Source organism: Chelonia mydas, chromosome 25, assembly GCF_015237465.2.
Source record: "Chelonia mydas isolate rCheMyd1 chromosome 25, rCheMyd1.pri.v2, whole genome shotgun sequence".
Lineage (NCBI taxonomy): Eukaryota > Metazoa > Chordata > Testudines > Cheloniidae > Chelonia > Chelonia mydas.
This window is the reverse complement of record NC_057858.1, coordinates 2,109,299-2,134,858: the sequence shown is the minus strand read 5'-3', so window position 1 is coordinate 2,134,858 and position 25,560 is coordinate 2,109,299. Positions and strand designations below refer to the sequence as shown.

The window sequence follows — 25,560 nt, the reverse complement described above, 5'->3', positions numbered from 1 at the left end:
GAAAGGGGCTTGTGTGTGGTGCCTTTAGCCAGAAGGCAGCTTTCAGCTGCGGCCTAGCAGCATAGGTTTTGAAACTCCGGAGCTTTACAGAAGCAGGGCTGCGACAGTCTTCACAGTGCTCTAAATCATGGCCTGGTAAGTGAGACTGGAAGGCTGTTTCTTTCCAGCAAGCATTTGTCACTGAGCACATCCTGCCTCTTCCAATAACAACACAACAACCACAAAAGTTGTTTCACTTTTATTTACATAATCACACGGTGTATTTCCTCCGGGACACTAAAACGTGCGAGAGCAGAGACGCTGATTTTCCAGACTCCACAAGAGCTAAATATCTCCGCTGGGAAGGAGGAGGCCCTAGAGGATTCAAAAGTGGGTATCACCGTTTTACAGGGGCACATGCAACAACTCAGATTACTTGGAAAGTACTATAAATACAAGGTTGCAGAGAGAAAATAAAGCTACACTGCCATGGGAGAGGATCAGCCACCCCCATCACCCGAGAGAGGGACTCCCAGGTTTCGCAGTTGCAGATTTGTATCAACGCTGGGTTTCTATTTGAAAGCCTGGTTACATTAGAGTCATTACTATTATCATGTTTCAGAGTAGCAGCCGTGTTAGTCTGTATTCGCAAAAAGAAAAGGAGTACCTGTGGCACCTTAGAGACTAACCAATTTATTTGCTATTTATTTACTATTATCATGAATGCACATATGACTATGAGCTGAATTTTGAGACTTATGTCTGTGCTAGATGTGTCAAAGGAACCACCTCCCAGGGGCTGGTTGGATCTGGGGAGGTCAAATAAAAGGGAACACATTTGGAGAAAAATGCACCCAAGACACAGGTGTCTGCACAGTGAATGGCTGTAACCAGCTCTCACACCCCGGGGGAGGAATGGAGCAGCATGTGCAACACACTAATGCAGAAAACAGCAAGGAGTGGGAGGCAGCTACTACTTAAGAGCAGTTAAGCCTGGAAGTGTGGCTGTGCTTTTCCAATAACCCAGCAGCCAGTGTCAGTGAGTTCATGTGGCTCTTGGAAAGCACTAGAGAGACCTGGCCAAACCTGCGGAGCAGCCTGCAGCTGCATTTAGGAGCTGCTAGGAGTCTGAATGGGCTCCTCGTGATTTCGCACAAACGCTAACAGGATTTTGATTACTGTTGTGCAGCCACCCACAAGCCCCTCAGATTGCACCTCTGCTGAAGGAGCCTTTCATGTCTCACCAGGGCTGTAAGGAATTCAACAGGGTATGCCAGCTCCCTTGGAGAGTCTAGACTGAAGGATAACCAGCAGAAGGGAAGAGACAAGGGCCTTCCCAGGAAGCTGGGGAGAAAGGCAGCAGTGGGAAGAGGGTAGCAAAGCCTCTGTACTGTGTGGATGTGACAAAGGAGAAAACTATTGTCCCAGGTACCAAGGAGCTATCAGATGAGAGAAGAGACTTTCCCTGAATCAGTGATGGGAACATGCACAAACCCGCACCAAACCCTGGGAGAAAAGAGTGAAAGACGTCCCACAGTAACCTACCACCCAATCACCAATGAATAGTGCAAGGCAGACACAGGAGGGAAGCCAGCCACACAGCAAAGCCCTGGTCACATGGAACCATCGACCCCAGGAGAGAGAGCTGAGCATTTCACATGATCAATTAGGCAAGCATTGCCCACCAAGGATTTTTTTAATTTGATCCAAACTGAAAGCCAGGGAGGGGAGAGGGGCCGCTCTGGCAAAAGGATCCAGCTCAGCCAGGCAGGAGAGAGAACGGAAAACGGCAGGTTGGATTTAGAATCCAGCAATTTGGGAACTATGGGACTAAGGCTCAGAACTGTGCTATCCAAGCTAAATTCCACCTCTGAGTTCAGCAACTCCAGTCTCAGAATTATGATGCATGGATGCAAGTACAGCTCGATAACTCAAACCTGCCTACTCTTTGCTATTTCCCTTAATAGTTGCAGTATTTGGATCTCAGAATATTGCTCTCTGAAATAGCTCTCTATAATCAGAGCACTTACCAGGCTGCATTCGCTTGGACCATGGTTACCGAACACCTGCAGACTGGCACTGTGTACAGCAGAATATTAAATAGAGGAGGGATTGTTTGAGGCTCACAGAAGTGGGAGATGGAAGAGGATGAGGCAAGGACTGAAGGCCAAAGCCAGGAAGAGGAACATTTACACTAGCTATGAACGAAGAGTTGCTGGAAATCCCTTGGCAGATCTTCCACTGCAAGGTGTCAAGGGCTATTTGCTAAGCTTATTGCAGAGGCAACTGGATGCACTGGGGTGGCAAGAAGAGGAACCCGTGCCCTGGACTAGAGAGTGACCCGGGAGCCCATTCAGCCCTGAAAACCCATGAAAATACCTGAGTTAGGGCCATTGATTGTCCAGGCAGCAATTCCAGTGACTCTCCAAATAGCAGCCCCAGGGGCTGTGTGCACGGAAGGTCACTACGCAGGGAGTCTTGAGGGTTTCCCTCCCCGCTGCTTGGGATTCAGAACATGAATATGTCCAGTGAGATCCACGCAGGAGCTAATGGTAGTGTATCTCAGACTTCTAGCAGGGCACATGTTGATCTTAGGGAACATGAACAGAATACATTAGCCATTGAGAACCCAACTCGGCTCTTTTGGGGGTGGCGACAGCTCCTCTCTTAGCCTTTAGATGGTTTTAAGCAAATAAGGGTCTCCTGAATGGGCTGTCTCTGGCCCATGCAGTGATTTTTAGGATCATATCGTCTTAGCACCGGGAGTCAGTCACTGTGTTATGATTAGCAGGAGTAATAGTATACCAAAAGCGGAACACAGCAGAGTCCTAGGGATAAAGTGATAATTTCATATTTTATGAGCTCACAGCTTCAAGTGAGAGTTTTCATATTCTGAAACATTGTGAAATTTGCAAGATTACAGTATTTTACAATACAAAATATCTCCATTCAGTATTATGTCATTTTACTCCTTCTGGGATTATAATAATTATTAAAAGCACACACAACCTTGCCAAAAGGACAATACCACCACTACAGAAAACAAAGGAGAAAACCTGCTGCAATGATCTCAAAATCCATTTAGTGTAAAGGAGACAGGAACTTTTAGCAATGTCCAATGAGAAGTGTTCTTTATATGCTCATTTTGAGAAACGGCACAGATTCAACCTCTGAATGAGATCAGGCTGCCAGCTTCTATACTGAAGCTTAGAAAAATGTCTATATCAACACAAAAGGACTGAAACACAATATGCGTGGCCATTAAAAATAATATATATATATAGCTATATAGAGGGATTTTTTTCCACATAATGTATTTAGTTTTAAGAAAGAATTCTGGCAGATAAACACATCTGGCTTTCTGTCTCTGTGGATTCAGAGCCCTTTGGGGCCATCTCACACAGCCAAATGTTTATCATCTGTTTGTTTGCCTCAAACTAAAGTACTTGCTGAGTGCAAAGTCCCTTTGGTTGGGATGATTGTTTTGCCAGGTCGCTGCAGCTGTCACACACCTTGTCCGCAGAAAAAGATTCAATCCGCTTCTCTGCCGACATTCCTGCAAAGCCGCTCTCGTCCTCGCCTTGCTCACAGCTGCCCCATTCGGAGGATATCCGGCATGGGATAACTCACACAGTTGTTTCATCTGCATTCTTCTTCATGAGCTTGGTGGAGAGCTGGGAATGCTGGAGAGGATAAGGGCTCTTGGAGTCCGGAATCATTAAGCGGACTTTCTGATTGGTCCTTCTCCACTCCGAATACAGCTGGCAATGATAACGGAATGAAACCTGATGGACAACAAAGTTTTGGTCTGATTACTGAGCTGCCTGGGCCTGCCAGGGAATGGATGGGAGCTGAATGTCTGTGCCCAGGAGCGGACAATGCTGGGAACAGCTAGTGAGATATAATGGCAGCAATAGCTGCCTTCCTGAGCCCAGCAAAATGTATTCCTGCACTCTTTCCACAGCCCACTGAAGCCAAGGGAGACAAAGCTGTGCCTGAAGTAGCTGGAAGACATCTCTTCAAGCCTTGAGCTTCAAGCCTTTGCTGAGGAATTTCACTGATTGTTTGCAAACTCAAGACCTTGTTTTTTGTTGTTTTTTTTATTTTAAGAAATTGTTCCTAACTAGTAACACAGACCAGCTGGATTTGCTGAGAGCACACATTCCTGGGCCAGAGTTTGCTTGATTTGGTTTACACCAGTCCCAGTGCCCTCTGGAGAGGATCTATGGAGATACCATGGAAGTACAGGGTGTCCCTGTAAGGAACTGCAACAGGAATCTTATTCCTGTGCACGAGTTAACCAGAGTGCCAGATCTGGGGTTAGAATGAATGTCCCACCAGGCATTCTGCGAGGGAACATTCAGCAAGGCAGGTTTATAGCAGGATCAGGAGGGTGAGGGTGAGTGAATCTCATATGGTCAAATCCCTGCAAGTGGCAGGCGGTCGGGGAGCTTGGCCCTATACTCTGTTTTTTGAAGTTCTTGCAGTAACTTGTTTTCCTACCTGCAGTGACTACACTTTGGTTGCGTGTCAGCCTTTCCTCATTTCCCTCTGAAGACATTCCTGCTCCCAGAGGGACCCGCATTTCCTCCCACAGCTGAGCCCAGGACTCAGCCTGAACCCAGAAGTGATGCAACTGAAGTTTGCCAGGCCCTATGGCTGGATGGAACAGGAGCCCCAGAAGCAGGCTGGGACGATGGACATGGGACTCCACAAACGGTTTCAAATCAGGATGCTGCAGCGCGATTTGGGCTAAGTTTTCACACCAGACCTGGGGTTCCCAAAGTTGAAGGGGAGGGGAACACACTTGTCATGGCCTGCCCACAGAGTTGTGAACCATCAACTCCTTCTTTGCTCCCCACCTCCAATGTTCTCCCTTCCTGGCCATATGGCAGCAGAGAGAGCGTGTGTGTGTGTTTGGGGAGTGGAAAAGGGCTGGAGAGAGAGAACAAAAACAAAATAAAGAGTCACATTCACAAACCCACAGAGAAACTGAACAGAAAACGGAGTGAGGGGCATAACGCTGAAGAAAGGGGGCAACAATCTATGTGGGGAGGGGAAGGCTCCAACAAAAGAAGGCTGGGAACTATCCCCCAGACTTTGGTCAGTTCTTTGTGTTTCAGAAAGTGGGGGTGGGCGTGGGCACACAGATACAACATGACACGACACTGCCTTTAGATGTCAAATTCAGACTGATTTCCCCCTTAGCATCCCATGCACAGCTGGGGCAGAGAGCCCAGAAACAATGTCAGTCACAGATTCCCAGTAGTCTATGGTAACTTGTTAACTCTAAGGCAGTGACAGGCAATTTTAAGGCTGTGTTGCTGGGCTGTTCTGCTACAATAGAGAACTCTGCATACTGTGAGTAAGAAAAAACAGTTACTAACCTTTCGTAGCCGTTGTTCTTTGAGATGTGCTGCTCGTATCCATTCCATTGTAGGTGTGTGTGCTCACCACAGGCACTGGTGCCAGTATTTTTTGCCTCAGTGGTCTCCGTAGGGGACCGGCTCTGGTGCCCTCTGGAGTGATGCGCGTATGCGCTGGTATAAGGGTACTGCCAGCCCCCTCCCTCCATCAGTTCCTTCTAGCCAGAACTCTGACAGCGGGAAAAGAGGGTGGGTCATGGAATGGCCATGAGCAATACATCTCGAAGAACAGTTACAAAAGATTAGCAACCGTTTTTCAAGTGATTGCTCAGGCCCATTCTATTGTAGGTGACTCCCAAGTAGTACCTCTGGAGGTGGTCAGGCTGTGTCAATTTTAACACAGCTTTGCCAAATCCAGCGTCATCTCTGGCCTGCTGGGTAATGGGGTATGCGTGGTGAATGTGTGTACCGAAGACCATGTGGCAACCCTGCAGATGTCCTGGATAGGAACATGTGCCAAGAAGGCAGCTGAAGATGCCTGATCCCTAGGTGAGTGGGCCTTCACTGTCTGTGGAGGTACAGCCTATGCCAACTTGTAACAAGTGCGGATGCAGGTGGTGATCCAGTTTGAAATCCTCTGAAAGGACACCGGAAGACCCTTCATCCTGTCAGCTATTGCAATAAAGAGTTGAGTCGATCTGCAGAAGGGCTGGATGCACTCCAAATCTGTCCGCATTGGTCGTGTGAGGCTTGGGAAAGAACACTGGGAGGAAGATATCCTGACTGACACGGAAGTGCGACACCACCTTTGGCAGGAAGGCAAGATAGGGCCGCAGCTGCACCTTGTCCTTGTAGAACTGGTAATGTGTGTGACCGACCACAAAACGTAGAAATCTCCTGTGGCCGGGAAATATTGAGATATGAAAGTAAGCTTCTTTTAGGTCGAGGGCAGCATATCAGTCTCCAGGATCCAGGGAGGGGATGATGGAGGCCAGGGAGTCCATGCAGAACTTCAACTTCTCGAGATACTTTTTGAGGTCTTGCAGGTCCAGGATGGCTGTAGCGCCCCTTTGGCCTTCGGAATCAGAAAGTACCAGAAGTAAAAACCTTTCCCAATTCATTCTGCTGGCACTTCCTTCACGGCTCCCAGCCACAGGAGGGCTTGCACTTTCTGGGCGAGCAATTGCTCGTGAGAAGGGTCCCTGAGGAGAGATGGGGAAGGGTGTAGGAAGGGGGGATAGAACAAAATGGGAGGATATACCACGCTGCCACTGTATTGAGGACCCAGCTGTCCGTAGTTATGGCGGTCCAAGCCGGGAGGAAAGGTAACAAATGGGAAAATAAAGGGTGAGACAGATCCTGGTTGCAGGCTGGGAGGTTGTCCTCGAGCGTCCCCTCAAAATGACGTCTTGTTTTTGGGAGGGGCACGGCTCGAGCCCAAATGAGCCCCCACCACAGGCAATTGGCCTTGGTGACGCCAATATCCCCATCTCTTTCCGCAGTATGGTTCCACTCTGGTCTGGCCCATGAACCTCTGCATTTGCTGAAGTTTAAATCTCTTTCTAGCATGGGCTGGAGTGTACAGGCCCAGCGAGCAAAGAGTGGCCTTTGAGTCTTTTAGGCCATGTAATCTGCTGTCTGTTTGTTCAGAAAACAGGGCCAAGCCGTCGCATGGGAGGTCCTGAATAGACTGTTGGACCTCCGCCAACAGACTGGATGATTGAAGACATGATGTCCTTCTCATGGCCACTGCAGAGTCTGCCATGTTTGAGGCAGCCTGGAGGGAGACTCTTGCAATTGCCCTGCCTTCCTCTAGTGTGGCATCGAACTTCCTTTTGGCGTCCTCTGGGAGTGAATCAGCAAACTTGGCTGTGGACTGCCATACATTGAAGTGATACCTGCCGAGCAGAGCCTGGTGGTTTGCGATGTAAAACTGTAGGCTTGCTGTAGAATAAATTTTCCTGCCCTACAGATCAAGTCGTTTGGCATCTTAATTTTTTGGGGGTCGAGCAGGACTGCCCCTGCCTTTCGTGCTAGTTGGCAGCCGTGACCACCAGAGACCCGGGAGAGGGCTATGTATATAAGTACTCAAAACCCTTTGCAGAAACATAGTATTTGCACTCTGCCCACTTAGACATGGGTGGCAGGGATGATGGGGTCTGCCACAGGGCTTTTACAATCTTTACTACCCCATTGTGCATGGGTAGAGCCACCTTTGCCAGGGCTGCTGCCGAAAGACATCAAATAGGGAATCCGTGGGTTCGGACGTCTCCTCCGCCTGCAGTCCCAGGTTGGTTGCCACCCGTTTAAGCAGCTCCTGGTGGGCTCTGACATCATCCTGAGGCACAGTCTGCAACAGGTCAGCTACTGCCTCATCAGGCAATGAGGTGGTGGCGGCCAGCCCAGGAAGAGGGGCGGGTTCTATGTCCCCTGCCTAGGGAACCACGTCCACTGGAGGAAGTAGCCCTTGGGCCCCTTGAACCGACATGATGTCCGAGCCCAGGAGCGGTTGAGATACTAAGGCCGAAGGTTTTTCCAATGCCCCTGAGACTGAGCGCTGAGCCTGAGGTCCCCCAGCCTGGGGAATTGCCCATGGGTTATAGACTTGCCAGAGCCCAGGCCACTGACCCTGCGGCCACATGCCTGCAGCTTGGCTCTGGGAAGAACCTGTTTGCCGTGCAGGTGGCAGTTGATCCCTGGAGGCCATTGAGTCCTTGCTCTCAGAGCCCAAGGAGGAACAATCTTCCTCTGGTGACCATGGTGGCGCCACCGTAGGGTAGGTTTCCCCACTATGTCTGGCGGTCTTGTGCCTGCCAATCGGGTAGTGGTATCGGGACCCCACTGAGCCATGTCGCGTATCCGACAATCAGCGGCGCTGCTCATATGCCTGGTAATAATCTGGAGAATGATGCCACCTGCTTCGGGAACGGTGCGCAGGCTCCGGTGACCGGGAGCATGGAGATTGTCTACAACGCTCCAGCAACCGATGTCTGGATTCCGGTGGCCGGCGACCTGGCTCTGGTGACAGGGCTCCGGTGCTTGTCCCCGGGGCTCCGGCAACTGGTGTCGCTCCGAAGAGCAGTGTTGAGAATCTGGGCGGGGAGCGCCGAGGCTCTGGTGAGCAGCGTCTGTGAACCAGGAAGTGGCAACTTTTGGGTGACGGACCCAGTGACTGATGTGTGGATTGCTAGGAACCTGCTGAGTAGCCGTGGGTCTGCGATTTGGGATGCGGCTTTGGTCCTGGCAAGTGGGCTGGGGTATAGTGCCATGGGGGTGACTTCTGCAGGGGTGCCATTGAGGGCTTTCCCTTAGAAACGGGTGGGCAAGAGGGGTCCTTAAGCCTCTCTTTCCGAGGAGCAGGCGGCACCAGGAGGGAGAAGATGTCTTTTGCCACTTGAAAGGCTTCTAGGGTGAACAGCACCATGAGGTATCACATGCCTCTACCGCTCCCTGGGGTAGGAGGCAGGTCACGGGATGGACTAGGCCCAATAGGCGAGGATGCCACCTGGCTATGCTCCAGTGACAGCGAAATGGCCCGACTCGGTCCAGGCTCCTCTTCTCCCTTATTCTTATGGGACCCTCGGGAGTGTCCCCTCCTGGTGTGCTTCTTGTGCCTTTTGGCTGGTATCGGTGACAAGGACCGGCGTCAGGAGGCAGCCAGTGGTGAGGGCACACTTCTTGTCGATGCCGAAGTACTCGCACCGAGCCCGAACGTGCTGGCTCTGAGGCTGGTGCAAGAGCAGACTTCATGAGGAGAGCGTGGTGCCTGATGTCTCTCTCCTTTCTGGTCCAGGGCTTGAATCCTTTGCAAATATGGCACTTTTCACGAATGTGGGATTCACCCAGACACTTCAAACAACTAAGATGTGGATCTTTGCTTGGCATGGGTTTCTTACAGTGATTGCACAGCTCGAAACCCGGGGAGCAGGGCATGCCCCGTCCCCGTCCCTGGGCTAAATCCTCAGGGGACTATGAATAACTAAATACACTAACACTATAAGGAAACTGATAACTGTCTACAACTATTTACACAATAAAAGTTCAAAGAACACTGAAAGAGAACCACTTGATAGAGCAAGGGGAGCGTTCTACCATTGACACTGGCAGTAAGAAGGAACTGAGGGGGGGACGGGGCTGGCAGTGCCCCTTATATCAGCACATACGTGCGCCACTCTAGAGGGTGCCAGAGCCGGTCCCCTATGGATACCACTGAGGAAAAAACTTACAGCCCAATATCTAAATAAATACTTTGCCTCAGTCTTTAATAAGGCTAATGAGGCTCTTAGGGATAATGGTAGCATGACAAATGGGACTGAGGATACGGAGGTAGATATTACCATATCTGAGGTAGAAGCGAAACTCGAACAGCTTAATGGGACTAAATCGGGGGGCCCAGATAATCTTCATCCAAGAATATGAAAGGAATTGGCACATGAAATTGCAAGCCCATTAGCAAGAATTTTTAATGAATCTGTAAACTCAGATGTTGTGCCATATGACTGGAGAATTGCTAACATAGTTCCTATTTTTAAGAAAGGAGAAAAAGGTGATCCGGGTAACTACAGGCCTGTTAGTTTGACATCTGTAGTATGCAAGGTCTTAGAAAAAATTCTGAAGGAGAAAGTAGTTAAGGACACTGAGGTCAATGGTAAATGGGACAAAATACAACATGATTTTACAAAAGGTAGATCGTGCCAAACCAACCTGATCTCCTTCTTTGAGAAAGTAACATTTTTAGACAAAGGAAACGCAGTGGATCTAATTTACCTAGATTTCAATAAGACGTTTGATACGGTGCCACATGGAGAATTATTAATTAAATTGGAAAAGATGGGGATCAATATGAAAACTGAAAGGTGGATAAGGAATTGGTTAAAGGGGAGACTACAATGGGTCCTACTGAAAGGTGAACTGTCAGGCTGGAGGGAGGTTACGAGTGGAGTTCCTCAGGCATCGGTTTTGGGACCAATCTTATTTAATCTTTTCATTACTGACCTCAGCACAAAAAGTGGGAGTGTGCTAATAAAGTTTGCGGATGATACAAAGCTGGGAGGTATTGCCAATTTAGAGAAGGACTGGGATATCATACAGGAGGATCTGGATGACCTTGTAAACTGGGGAGTAATAGTAATAGGATGAAATTTAATAGTGAGAAGTGTAAGGTCATGCATTTAGGGATTAATAACAAGAATTTTAGTTATAAGCTGGGGACGCAGCAATTAGAAGTAACGGAGGAAGAGAAGGACCTTGGAGTATTGGTTGATCATAGGATGATTATGAGCCGCCAATGTGATATAGCCGTGAGAAAAGCTAATGAGGTCTTGGGATGCATCAGGCGAGGTATTTCCAGTCGAGATAAGGAGGTGTTAGTACCGTTATACAAGGCACTGGTGAGACCTCACTTGGAATACTGTGTGCAGTTATGGTCTCCCATGTTTAAGAAGGATGAATTCAAACTGGAACAGGTACAGAGAAGGGCTACTAGGATGATCTGAGGAACGGAAAACCTGTCTTATGAAAGAAGACTCAAGGAGCTTGGCTTGTTTAGCCTAACCAAAAGAAGGCTGAGAGGAGATATGATTGCTCTCTATAAATATATCAGAGGGATAAATACCGGAGAGGGAGAGGAACTATTTAAGCGCAGTACCAATGTGGACACAAGAACAAATGGATATAAACTGGCCATCGGGAAGTTTAGACTTGAAATTAGACGAAGGTTTCTAACCATCAGAGGAGTGAAGTTCTGGAATAGCCTTCCAAGGGAAGCAGTGGGGGCAAAAGACCTATCTGGCTTCAAGATTAAACTCGATAAGTTTATGGAGGAGATGGTAAGATGGGATAACATGATTTTGGCAATTAATTGATCTTTAAATATTCAGGGTAAATAGGCCCAATGGCCTGTGATGGGATGTTAGATGGGGTGGGATCTGAGTTATTACAGAGAATTCTTTTCTGGGTATCTGGCTGGTGAATCTTGCTGATGAGTGATCGCCATATTTGGGGTCGGGAAGGAATTTTCCTCCAGGGCAGATTGGACGAGGCCCTGGGGGTTTTTCGCCTTCCTCTGTAGCGTGGGGCACGGGTCACTCGCTGGAGGATTCTTTGCAGCTTGAAGTCTTTAAACCATGATTTGAGGACTTCAATAGCTCAGACATAGGTGAGAGGTTTATCGCAGGAGTGGATGGGTGAGGTTCTGTGGCCTGCGTTGCGCAGGAGGTCAGACTGGATGATCATAATGGTCCCTTCTGACCTTGATATCTATGAATCTATGTGGCGAGCACACACACCTACAACGGAATGGACATGAGCAATCACTCAAAGAAGAAAGGACTGCTCTGCTACAAGAGACTTATAGGTACAATTTCTCAAGTGAAGAAGAGGGCAGGTCTCCTCCAGCTTGGCTGGAGTCTGACTTTTAAACAAACCACTTTGTGGCCCCTGTGCATTTTCTCAGAGCTTTTAAGAAATCCTTTTGGTAGCTTCCTACTGGAATTTCAGTGACCCCAGCTGATCTCCAAGAGGAGTCCCACAAACCATTCTATAGACTAGTGCTCCTTTCCCCTCTTCGCCATGACAGTGCTGCTCTTGGACAGAGCCTGACTATACCTCACTGATATATTTAACAGAGCCTTTGACCAGGCTGACAGGAGTGCAGATTCCTGTGTTCTTATCCACAGTATTGTTTTTACCAGAGTGCCAAGATCCTGGGATTTTTATTTGAAAACAGGAAGACAAAGAACAATTGGGCTTCTTACTCCGCTCCCCATTCTTGCTAACCAAACCGGTCCCCATGCTAATGTCAGGCTTGGTCTGTCCACGTCTACATCCCACACTGCACACACTACACAAAAAGGGCTGTTGCCCTAATGTCCATCTGTGGATGTTCCTGATGATATGCAGTGAGTTAGCATGCACTGGCAGAAACTCATTTTCAAGTGTCATTGACCTCAGCAGGTTACATTTTAAAATTTCATTTATTTGTATTTAATGGGAACAGCCAAAGATTTGCCTCTTGGTATGGACTAAGGGCTGGGCAGCTATGGAGGAACTGCAGACACAGCCATGACTGAGCTCTGGGAACACAAACTATCCTCCTGGGATGCTCTGCTTTCAATTCCCATAACTGAGAAACCACTTTAAATGTAACAGGGCCCTGGGCTCAGGTACTGGGTGGCACTTGGCAACTGTTACGTTTCACTGTTCACTCACCAGTGTCCAAAGGACGTAGATAGTAAAAAGTGCAATAGTAAGTGCTATCAGTCCGATGGCTTCCAGCCGGCTGTTGAACTGCAAGTGATCCTGGGCACCACGAAGACACAGCCAGCCCGAGATTGCTGCCAGGGGAGTAATGAACAGAAAACACACCATGTCACAGAAGAGGGTCCTCTTCTCATTACGAGGGCCAGGATCCTTCAGCCACTACACGAAGAAGAGGAAAGAGGTGATTAGGCAGTGGCACACAAGAGCTAATACATACGCACGTGTGGGAGCGAAATAGGACCTATAGTGTGTTTGCTTCTCATTATTTGCATCCTATAAATGCACCTGGTGCTTTATAACAATAACAACGCACAAGGCCTCATAAAAACTGGTTAAAAATGCGGAGCATGTTTTTAAACACTAACCAAGCATACGGGAGGTGTTAACACATCTGCATGTGCAGAGGGGAACAACTGACTACGAGCACTCAAAGCAGAGTGCTGCTCTCTAAACAGCAGCAAAGGGCAGGCTGCTGCTGGCAGACAAGGCACCTTAGACATTGAGTGCAGATCTTTCTAGGTGATGCTTACTGTAATCTTACAATGCAAATGAGCCAGCATCTTCTTGCCCAACACTTCATGCGGGATTCATTGCTTTAGCAGTGAGGATTCATCTCTTGTATTGAGAGGTTTTGTTTTAGGCCTGCAATCCAATCAAGCTGGCTCTGGGACCTGGGCAGGGAGCTGAGAGGAAGCAGAAGTTCCTGTTCACTTTGCCAGCAGGAGACATTTCTTTCACTGAATTAGAGAGAGCAAACACATCCTCCAAAGGTGCTGAATCTGAGTGATATCAAACATGCCACAACAGTCAAAACAGAGTGAGCTGGTTAGAAAATTTCTGACAAAACCACGGACTCAGTTTGATTTTGCTGAAGGTCTGATGGAATTCAGTCAGGGCTCTGATGGAAACCTACCTGGTTTTCTACCAACTTGCCTACCTGGGTCCTCAGCAGCCTGCCTGGTAGGCTGTTGGGGACCCTGGGCTCCCAGGTCCAAAGCCCACCAGGCGGACTGCCTGGAGGTGGGATGCCATTCCCATCTGAAGACTCTAAACATTTTTGGGTTTTGTTCCTAATTAAACCAAATTTTAAAATCCTCCATTAAATGGAATTGCCTTTCTCTGCCAGCTCTAAAATTGAGAGATCTCCATGATTTTGCTTCACCTTGGGCCTCTCCTAGGCCCTGCAGTCCAGTGACTCCGCCGATGCTTACCCAGACCCTTCTGTCTAGGGGATGATTAACTCCAAATAAGATATTCTCGATGCTGTCATCACCTCAGAGGCAGCAAACTTGGGGGGAATAATCCCTGCTGAATTAACTAAGCAGGAAACCAGGATGAGAAAAAACCCCACCACGCAGGATGTGGACTGAAAGCCTCTTGCCTGAACAGGGCAGGCTGGCTGCTGAGCGTTGGAAAACCAAGTACAGTCAGGGGAAGGCGACTCAAACCCACCTTCTCTTATAGCGCACCCTGGGTCAAAAGCTCTGACTCAGCTGTAAAACGACCCCATGTACTAGGGAAAGCCTCCCACAAGGGACTCAACTGCTCTTTCCCCCATCTCAGCCCAGCCACATTGGCTGGGGAAGGGATTTTGCTATTTCCACAAATAAACTTGTGGGCAAAGGAGCTGAAACCTTTGTTTCACGCTGACAAAGCTCAAAGTCAATGTCATTTCCATTGTGTGAAGAGCCATTGGCAGCCGCATTGCACAACAGTCCCGAAGACACCAGTCAAAGCAAGGGCTCCGGGCCGCGAGACACTCACCAGACAGATGCTCTTTGCCAGGACACTCTCCCTTCTTTACAGACTTGCTCACTTTCTCCCTCTGTGCATTTGGTGATGCAGTGATTTCCATCACAATGAACCCTTGTTCTGTGTTACGAGGGTGAGCCTGTGTAAATGTTCTCTTTCTAGTGTACCAATCAGAAGGTAGGAAGCTGTTTTAGTAAGAACCCAGCTCTTTCTCCCCTCCAGACAGAGGATACTGATACCTCATTATTTGTTTCTTGCAGAATGGTCTTGATTTAGTAAAAGTGCTGGTTAATTTTTATGCTGGACACCAAGTTTTACAACAGGAGTTTCTCTCCTCTGAGGATTATATTATATTTAGCCTTCCATAAAGAAAAAGAAAAGAAAAGAAGGAAGGAATCTGTAGGTGCTAGCCATACCTAAGGTTTCTATGGTGAGGTGTAATGCAGACCAAGCTTTTGGATTCCCGCTTGGTCTGTTGGATCATATTAAAGAAGTTCTGTATTAGAATCACAAATGAGTTTGATTCCCCATAGTTTAAATTCCAGGGTATTACTAATTAAGAGGTCTCTTGGTTTTTGGTACTGTTTCTCTCCCTCTATGTGTGAAACTTGCAAGCTGCTAATTGTGTTAGTACATTCTAAGACAGAGTCTGTTCTCAAAGCAATTCCTTGTAACAACAACTACTCACACAGAGAGAGACTCAAAGCAATACTCTGTAACAACAGAAACAGCACCCAGAGACTCCCCGCCCTTTTGTTGTATTCATCTCGCTTTAACAATTATGATTAAAATAGAGATAGAGGATGTATGTGGATGGATGCTTGGTGTGGATAATAACTGAATGATCAGGGAGGTGCCAGCCTAAGAATCCAGTGTCCATCGGCTGAAGAAGGCATCAAGTGGAAATAACCAGAGGACACCCGGAGGGCAGACTGGAATCCACGCAACAGCCTCAAGAATGGGAGAACGAAAGAACAAGATAACATCTGGCAGCACGGAGCCATCAGAAACGTGCCATCTGCTGATAGATTCAGCAACAGCATGATGAAGCAATTCCCATAGACCAGCATAGGAAGAAATTCCTATAAAAATGGACTCTAGAAAGTGAGAACTTTGGGGTCTGATTCTGCAAACCAACTTCCAGGAACATCAGAGGAGCATCTAATAAGGCCCTGCTCCTGCCTCACGTCCAGGCCACCTGGCCAGTGGCTTGGCATGAGCAACTCTAAGGCTGGTAACTATGATAACAACCTTGCAGAACCTGTGTGTGTGTGTGTATGAATGAATGTGTGAATAAATATGAAATTGAATGGAATGTTAGAGCTATAACTAACTGCTTACTATGATTCTTTCTGTATTCACAATAAATGTGGCATTTTGCCTTTTCCCCTTTAATAAGATCCTGCTGGTTTTTATTTTATTGGTATAATGCTCCAGAACTGTTGGGTTTCTTCTCATTCAAAAATTATTAAAACAAACAGCAAAACAAGAGACCAAACCAACCGACAGAGCACCAGAGAGAGAGTCACAGTACCGGGAAGGGAAGACACCCCAAGAGAGCCAGTGGCCATCCAGGCATAAGAACTGTAACAGAGGGGATTGCAGTGGGGTGAGTTCTATGGTAGGGTCACTGGGAATAAGAGAGTCGCAAAAAGCAGTTATGCTGTAGGTGATGCTATAATTAAACATTCAGTGCAGGGTAAGGGCAGTTGAAGCTAACGTAACCTCTGTCTCCAGAGGGAGCGCCTTCTGCAATGGATTCCTGGGTACCCACTGCTGCAGAGGCAGACTGAGCCGACAGGGCAGTGGTTAGGCACCCCACGTGTACAGGTTGAGGACACTGCAAACAGGGCTGGTGATCTGCTAAGAGAAGGGGAAATGAGAGTGGAATAAATACAACAGAGCCACTTAAATCAACAGCTGCTTAGAGAAGTGGTCTGCACTAATCCATTTATGTCTCCCTGTTCTACAGAAGTAGTTTAAGAGGATTATGGCTCAATAGCCCACTTCTCACCCAGTCCATCACCACCACCCTGCAGGCCATCGGACCTCCATGTGCTGCTGTGTTAGGAGCGTGCAGTCTGAGGGTCCTGGCTGGTTGGATGGGTCCTGGCACATCTCTTGGGCACTGGCATCGGTCAGAGTGGGGAGCCCCAGAAGCAGGCCTTTTCTTGCTCTGCCCTCTTGGTGCAGCTGTGCCACTGCTCTGGGCCATGCGATAGCAGTGAGCTGCAGCTCTCTGTCCCCTCCCTCTCACTGCTGGAGTACTCGGCCTGCAGCAAAGCTACTCCCTCCCCAGTAGGCGGAAATGCCTTCAGCTGGAATTGAAACAAAACTGCAGTCTCCTCTAGTGGAATACCCAGCTCCACATGATAGGAATTGGGCTTGCAGCATTGCTTGGTGCCACTCAGTGAAGAAATGTATTGAAGGAAGCCAGTGGCTGCAGTATGGCCCAGTGAAGCACACTTCAAAGGGGGAGGGCAATGAGCAGGATCCCACCTTCTGTAGCGCGGTGAGCAACAAAATACCCCAAGAAGAGGGAAGAGTGAGAGCGTCACTGCCGGAGCCTGGCCAAGCAATGCCGAGGAGGAGGGAGCAGCTTTGCTGCAGGCCGAGCACTCCAGCAGTGAGAGGGAGGGGACAGAGAGCTGCAGCTCACGGCTATTGCATGGCCCAGAGCAGTGGCACAGCTGCACCAAGAGGGCAGAGCACGAAAAGGCCTGCTTCTGGGGCTCCCCATTCTGACCGATGCCAGTGCCCAAGAGACATGCCAGGACCTGTCCAACCAGCCAGGACCTGCATGCTCCTAACTCGGCAGCACATGGATATCTGATGGCTTGCAGGGTGATGGTGATGGACTGGGTGAGAAGTGGGCTATTGAGCCATAATCCTCTTAAACCACTTCTGAAGAACAGGGAGACATAAATGGATTAGTGCAAACCACTTCTCTAAGCAGCTGTCAGTTTAAGTGGCTCTTTTGTATTTATTCCACTCTCATTTCCCCTTCTCTTAGCAAATCACCAGCTCTGTTTGCAATGTCCTCAACCCGTACACATGGGGTGCCTAACCACTGCCCTGTCGGCTCAGTCTGCCTCTGCAGCAGTGGGTACCCAGGAATCCATTGCAGAAGGAGCTCCCATGGGAAACAGGGGTTACACTAGAGATGACAGGTAGGGTGGGGACAGGCTGTGAAGGGCATTGAATGTGAAGACAAGCAGTTTATGTTTGATGTGATAGAGAAGGGGAAGACAATGAACGGATGCAAAAGGAGGGGAGACACAGCCAAAGCAACAGTCTAGGAGAATGATCTTTGCAGCAGCATTCTGAATAGATGTGAATGAGGCAAGATTGCATTTGTCAAGGCCAGAGAAAAAGATGTTGCAATAGTCGAGTTCACAGGACATGTCTATACAGCAGAGAAAAGCCAGCGACTGAGATTCCCTGAGATTTAACCTAAATCTGCTGGGCTGTAGTTTGAACCTGTTGCCTCTTGTCCTGCCCTGTGTGGCAAAAGAGAACATTTCTCCATCTTTTTTATGGCAGCCTGTGACAAAGCGAGACTGTTCTTAATGTTTCCTCTGAATATTGTGGGGGTGCCTCAGTTTCCCCTATGCAGTTCTTAAGTATCTAGGCGGTGGGATAAGGGTGTATGATTGTTGCAGAGCCCTAGAGGGCAGGTGTGTGCAGGGGTCTGGACACAGAGAATGGCCAACATCCTGTTTCCTGGCAACTGATGGCCTGGCCCTTCCCCCCTGCAAGGTGAGAGCTAAAGGGTTGGAGAACAAAGGAATCAGGTGACCTCCTGGCCCGGGAAAGGGACAAAGCCCAGAGTAGGAGGGGCTGGAGAGAATTTTATTTTGGGGCTGGCTGGGGACATGGAGACGTGGTTGTCTGGCTCACTGCCCCCCAGAATGGACCTGGCTGAGGGATCCTGTTCTCTGTACCTCCAAGCTCTGTTTTAGACCATGTTCCTGTCGTCTAATAAACCTATGTTTTACTGGCTGGCTGAGAGTCACGTCTGACTGCGAAGTTAGGGGGCAGGACCCTCTGGCTTCCCCAGGACCCCGCCTGGGTGGAGTTGCTGTGGGAAGCGCACGGAGGGGCAGAGGATGTTGAATGCTCTGAGGTCAGACCCAGGAAGGTGGAAGTTGTGTGAGCTGTGTGTCCTGAAGACAGTCTGCTCACAGAAAGGAGACTTCCCCAGAGTCCTGACTGGCTTTGTAGGGAGCAGTTCCAGAGCATCGCCCAGGGACTCCATGACACAGCCCTTCAAGTATTTGAAGACTGCTACTATGTCCCCCCTCAATTTCCTCTTTTCCAAACTAAACGTACCAACTTCCTTCAGCCTTTGCTCATATGGCTTGCATTCCATCCCTTTGATCATCATTGTTGTTCACCTCTGGATCCTTTCCAATTTCTCCACATACTTTCTATACATTGGTGACCAAAATTAGACACCGTATTCCAGCTGAAGCCTAACCAGCACCAAGTAGAGCAGTACTCTCACTTCCCGTGACTTGCATACTATGCCTCTGTTAATGCAACCTAAAATTGCATTTTTTTTTTTTTTTTGCAACAGCATCGAACTGCTGATTCATGTTGAGGTTGTGATTCACCACAACTCCCAGATCCTTCTCAACAGTGCTGCTGCCAAGCCAGTTATCCCCCACTCTGTATTTGTGCATTTGGTTTTTCTTCTCTGTGTAGCACCTTATATTTGTTTTTGTCGAATTTCATTGTGTTGTCTATAGCCCAGTTCTCCAATTTATCAAGAACCCTCGGTATCTTAGCTCTATCCTCCAAAGTGTTGGCAGCCCCACCCAGATTTGTGTCATCTGCAAACTTGATCAGTCTGCTATCTATTCCCACATCCAGGTCATTAATAAAGATGTTAAATAACACCAGACCCAGAACAGATCCCTGTAGAACCGCACTTCAGACCTCCCTCCAATCTGACATCATTCCATTAATACAGGTTTCAGAGTAGCAGCCGTGTTAGTCTGTATTCGCAAAAAGAAAAGGAGTACTTGTGGCACCTTAGAGACTAACCAATTTATTTGAGCATAAGCATCCGTGAGCTACAGCCCACTTCATCGGATACACGAAAGCTTATGCTCAAATAAATTGGTTAGTCTCTAAGGTGCCACAAGTCCTCCTTTTCTTATTCCATTAATAGTTACTCTGTTTGCAGTTTTTTAACCAGTTATGTATCCATTTAATGGTAGGTCTGCCAAGCTCACATTTCTCCAGCTTACTTATCAGAATGTCATGTGGGACTGTGTCAAAAGCCGTGATGAAGTCCGCATTCCCCCATTCTCCAAACTAGTTACCCTGTCAAGGAAGGAAATCAAGCTGGTTTGGCATGATTTGTTCTTGGTAAATCCATACTGGTGCTAGTGATTACCCCTTCATCCTCCAGGTATTCGAAAATTGAATGTTTTATACATTGCTCTGGCACAGGGATTCTCAAACTGTGGGTCAGGAACCCAAAGTAGGTCAAGATCCCATTTTAATGGGGTCGCCAAGGCTGGTGTTAGACTTGCTGGGGCCTGGGGCCGAAGCCGAATTGCCTGAGGGCTTCAGCTCTGGGAAGAGGGGCTAAGGTTACATTCCCCCTGCCCAGGGCAGAAGCCCTTGGGCTTTAGCTTTGGCCCCTTCCCGCACCCAGGGCGATGGCTGGGGTGGGGTGGGGAGGGGCTGGGCTTCAGTCCCCCCTCCTAGACCATGAAAGTTTGGGTCAGAGTTTTAGCTTTGTGGATGGAGGGGAAAGGCCACTGGCACTGGAACAAGGCAGGAGCTGGAAAGGGAGGGGCATGGCCCATCCACTTTTTGCCAGGGCAGAGGTTGCCTCCTTCCTCTCCTCTTCCCCCAAAGGCCACACCCCCCGGCCAGGCCAGCAGCTGGTGGAGGCCAGCCTGGGCAGTTGTGGGAGTCATGGGGTAGAGTCTAAATCAGCCCCCTGCTTATCCTAGGGCAGGTGGAGGTGGAGGGTCCACACGCCAATTGCCCACAGCTGTGGGGAGCTGTGGCAGACTCTCCACCTGCCTATGGTGCGGGGGGCCTGAGCAGAAGCCCCCAGCCCATGTCCCCACCCCCTGGGTTCCCCACTCTGGGCAGATGGAGGGTCCACACCGCGGCCCTCTATAGCTGCCCGTGTGGCTCTTACCATGGCTGGGCTGTGGCTCTGAGGCCAGAGCTGGGTCGGGGTAAGAGCTGCCACAGGGGCAGCTGTGGGGAGCCTGGGTCCTTGCACCTGCCCTGGGCGTGGAGCCTGAGGGGTGGGAAGAGGGGGCTGCTTTCGGCCCCACCCTGGGCGGGCGCCTCGTCCCCTCTTCGGCTTCCAGCTTGGCCAGGGGCAGGGGTGGGACTTCGGGGGATGATGCCCCTGGTCCCCCTGCTTTTGGGAAGGCTCTGCCGCCCTTGGGAAAGGCTGTATCTTAGAGATGTTATGAAGAAAATCAGCAAGGTTTAGACATAACCTGGATGTGAGGCTCTAGAGAGAGGTCTGAGTTGAAGATGACACCCTGGTTAGAGGTCTGAGTGACAGGCAGGAGGGACAGAAAGGAGATACTGGGGAGTGGTGGGGAGATTAGAAGCTCTGTTCTAGTCATGTTGAGCTTGAATGATGGATAGACATCCAGGAGATATCAGTGACACAGACTGAGATTTGAGTTTGGACAGAAGGAGACAGGTCTCATGTAGAGAGGTAGATCAGCATAGAGATGGTAACTGAATTTGTATTGGTGGTTGAGATTAGAATCATAGAATCACAGAGTTGGAAGGGACCTCTGGAGGCCATCTAGTCCAACCCCCTGCCCAGAGCAGGACCAATCCCAACTAAATCATCCCAGCGAGGGCTTTGTCAAGCCTGACCTTAAAAACTTCTAAGGAAGGGCATTCCACCACCTCCCCAGGTAACCCATTCCAGTGCTTCACCACCCTCTTAGTGAAAAAGTTTTTCCTAATATCCAACCTAAACCTCCCCCACTGCAACTTGAGACCATTACTCCTTGTCCTGTCATCTGCTATCACTGAGAATAGTCTAGACCCATCCTCTTTGGATCCACCTTTCAGGTAGTTAAAAGCAGCTATCAAATCCGCCCTCGTTCTTCTCTTCCGCAGACTAAACAATCCCAGTTCCCTCAGCCTCTCCTCATAAGTCATGTGTTCCAGACCCCTAATCATTTTTGTTGCCCTTCGCTGGACTCTCTCCAATTTCTCCACATCCTTCTTGTAGTGTGGGGCCCAAAACTGGACACAGTACTCCAGATGAGGCCTCACTAATGTCGAATAGAGGGGAATGATCACGTCCCTCGATCTGCTGGCAATGCCCCTACTTATACACATCCCAAAATGCCATTGGCAACAAGGGCACACTGTTGACTCCTATCCAGCTTCTCGTCCACTGTAACCCCTAGGTCCTTCTCTGCAGAACTGCTGCCTAGCCATTCTGTCCATAGTCTGTAGCGGTGCATTGGATTCTTCCCTCCTAAGTGCAGGACTCTGCACTTGTCCTTGTTGAACCTCACCAGATTTCTTTTGGCCCAATCCTCCAATTTGTCTAGGTCCCTCTGTATCCTATCCCTACCCTCCAGCGTATCTACCACTCCTCCCAGTTTAGTGTCATCCGCAAACTTGCTGAGGGTGCAATCCACACCATCCTCCAGATCATTAATGAAGATATTGAACAAAACCGGCCCCAGGACCGACCCTTGGGGCACTCCGCTAGATACCGGCTGCCAACTAGACATGGAGCCATTGATCACTACCGTTGAGCCTGACAATCTAGCCAACTTTCTATCCACCATATAGTCCATTCATCCAGCCCATACCGCTTTAACTTGCTGACAAGAATACTGTGGGAGACCATGTCAAAAGCTTTGCTAAAGTCGAGGAATAACACGTCCACTGCTTTCCCTTCATCCACAGAACCAGTTATCTCATCATAGATTGTCCAGAGATAAGGTGTCGAGAGAAGAGAAGGGGACCAAGGACAGAGCCCCATGGTATCCCCCCACAGAAAATTGTTGTTGATGGTGAGGAGGAGATGAGGAGAGTCACAGATTGCAAGGCCAGAAGGGACCATTATGATCATCTAGTCTAACCTCTTAATCATAGAATCATAGAATATCAGGGTTGGAAGGGACCTCAGGAGGTCATCTAGTCCAACCCCCTGCTCAAAGCAGGACCAATCCCCAATCAAATCATCCCAGCCAAGGCTTTGTCAAGCCTGACCTTAAAAACTTCCAAAGAAGGAGATTCCACCACCTCCCTAGGTAACGCATTCCAGTGTTTCACCACCCTCTTAGTGAAAAAGTTTTTCCTAATATCCAACCTAAACCTCCCCCACTGCAACTTGAGACCATTACTCCTTGTCCTGTCCTCTTCTACCACTGAGAATAGTCTAGAACCATCCTCTCTGGAACCACCTCTCAGGTAGTTGAAAGCAGCTATCAAATCCCCCCTCATTCTTCTCTTCCGCAGACTAAACAATCCCAGTTCCCTCAGCCTCTCCTCATAAGTCATGTGTTCCAGACCCCTAATCATTTTTGTTGCCCTTCGCTGGACTCTCTCCAATTTATCCACGTCCTTCTTGTAGTGTGGGGCCCAAAACTGGACACAGTACTCCAGATGAGGCCTCACCAATGTCGAATAGAGGGGAACGATCACGTCCCTCGATCTGCTCGCTATGCCCCTACTTATACATCCCAAAATGCCATTGGCCTTCTTGGCAACAAGCGCACACTGCTGACTCATATCCAGCTTCTCGTCCACTGTAACCCCTAGGACCTTTTTTGCAGAACTGCTGCCGAGCCATTCGGTCCCTAGTCTGTAGCAGTGCATGGGATTATTCCCTCCTAAGTGCAGGACTCTGCACTTGTCCTTATTGAACCTTATCAGATTTCTTTTGGCCCAATCCTCTCACTTGTCTAGGGCCCTCTGTATCCTATCCCTACCCTCCAGCGTATCTACCTCTCCTCCCAGTTTAGTGTCATCTGCAAACTTGCTGAGGGTGCAATCCACACCATCCTCCAGATCATTTATGAAGATATTGAACAAAACCGGCCCCAGGACCGACCCCTGGGGCACTCCACTTGACACCGGCTGCCAACTAGACATGGAGCCATTGATCACTACCCGTTGAGCCCGACAATCTAGCCAACTTTCTACCCACCTTATAGTGCATTCATCCAACCCATACTTCTTTAACTTGCTGACAAGAATACTGTGGGAGACCGTGTCAAAAGCTTTGCTAAAGTCAAGAAACAATACATCCACTGCTTTCCCTTCATCCACAGAATCAGTAATCTCATCATAGAAGGCTATTAGATTAGTCAGGCATGACCTACCCTTGGTGAATCCATGCTGACTGTTCCTGATCACTTTCCTCTCATGTAAGTGCTTCAGGATTGATTCCTTGAGGACCTGCTCCATGATTTTTCCGGGGACTGAGGTGAGGCTGACTGGCCTGTAGTTCCCAGGATCCTCCTTCTTCCCTTTTTTAAAGATTGGCACTACATTAGCCTTTTTCCAGTCATCTGGGACTTCCCCCGTTCGCCACGAGTTTTCAGAGATAATGGCCAATGGCTCTGCAATCACATCCGCCAATTCCTTTAGCACTCTCGGATGCAACTCGTCCGGCCCCATAGACTTGTGCACGTCCAGCTTTTCTAAATAGTCCCTAACCACCACTTTCTCCACAGAGGGCTGGCCATCTACTCCCCATGTTGCGATGCCCAGCGCAGCAGTCTGGGAGCTGTCCTTGTTAGTGAAGACAGAGGCAAAAAAAGCATTGAGCACATTAGCTTTTTCCACATCCTCTGTCACTAGGTTGCCTCCCTCATTCAGTAAGGGGCCCACACTTTCCTTGGCTTTCTTCTTGTTGCCAACATACCTGAAGAAACCCTTCTTGTTACTCTTGACATCTCTTGCTAGCTGCAGCTCCAGGTGCGATTTGGCCCTCCTGATTTCATTCCTACATGCCCGAGCAATATTTTTATACTCTTCCCTGGTCATATGTCCAACCTTCCACTTCTTGTAAGCTTCTTTTTTATGTTTAAGATCTGCTAGGATTTCACCGTTAAGCCAAGCTGGTCGCCTGTCATATTTACTATTCTTTCGACTCATCGGGATGGTTTGTCCCTGTAACCTCAACAGGGATTCCTTGAAATACAGCCAGCTCTCCTGGACTCCTTTCCCCTTCATGTTAGTCCCCCAGGGGATCCTACCCATCCGCTCCCTGAGGGAGTCGAAGTCTGCTTTCCTGAAGTCCAGGGTCCATATCCTGCTGCTTACCTTTCTTCCCTGCGTCAGGATCCTGAACTCAACCAACTCATGGTCACTGCCTCCCAGATTCCCGTCCACTTCTTATATAGCACAGGCCAGAGAACTTCCCCAAAATAATCCCTAGAGAAGATCTTTAAGAAAAACATACAATCTTGATTTAAAGATTGGCAGTAATGGAGGATCCACCATGATCTTTGACAGGTTGTTCCAATGGTTAATTACTCTGTTAAAAATCCTTAAAAGGATCTTTCAAAGGACATACCAAAGAAGCAGCGAGAGGCAGGAGAACTAGGAGAGGACAGAGTCACAGAAGCGCTGGATGTGATATATCTTGATTTTAGCAAAACTTTTGATATGGTCTCCCACAGTATTCTTGCCAGCAAGTTAAAGTAGTATGGATTGGATGAATGGACTAAAAGGTGGATAGAAAGCCGGCTAGATTGTCGGGCTCAACGGGTAGTGATCAATGGCTCGATGTCTAGTTGGCAGCTGGTATCAACGGAGTGCTCCGGGGTCGGTCCTGGGGCTGGTTTTGTCCAACATCTTTATTAATGATCTGGATGATGGGATTAATTGAACCCTCAGGAAGTTTGCAGATGACATTAAGCTGGGGCTAGAGGTAGATACGCTGGAGAGTAGGGATAAGGTCCACAGTGACCTAGACAAATTGGAGGATTGGGCCAAAAGAAATCTGATGAGGTTCAACAAGGACAAGTAAAGAGTTCTGCACTTAGGAAGGAAGAATCCCATGCACTGCTACAGGCTAGCTAAGCAGTTCTGCAGAAAAGGACCTGGGGATTACAGTGGATGAGAAGCTGGATATGAGTCAGCTGTGTGCCCTTGTTGCCAAGAAGGCAATGGCATATTCGGCTGTATTAGTAGGAGCACTGCCAGCAGGTCGAGGGACGTGATTATT

General features: G+C 48.7%; 1 protein-coding gene across 9 annotated transcripts in view; it reads right to left on the bottom strand.

Annotated features, from left to right (window-relative positions):
* Positions 1–223: 223 nt before the first annotated feature.
* Positions 224–25,560, bottom strand: part of MARCHF2 (membrane associated ring-CH-type finger 2) — a 93,782-nt gene continuing 68,445 nt past the window's right edge. For 8 of the 9 annotated variants that reach the window (XM_037885460.2, XM_043535750.1, XM_043535751.1 and 5 more), the window contains 2 exons: positions 12,555–12,764; positions 224–3,764 (listed from right to left, as the gene is read on the bottom strand). In XM_037885460.2, the coding sequence (XP_037741388.1) occupies positions 3,606–3,764; positions 12,555–12,764 (369 nt within the window). In that variant the 3' untranslated portion in view covers positions 224–3,605. The remainder of the gene's footprint in view (positions 3,765–12,554; positions 12,765–25,560) is intronic. The other variant, XR_006287422.1, reaches the window with a different exon arrangement.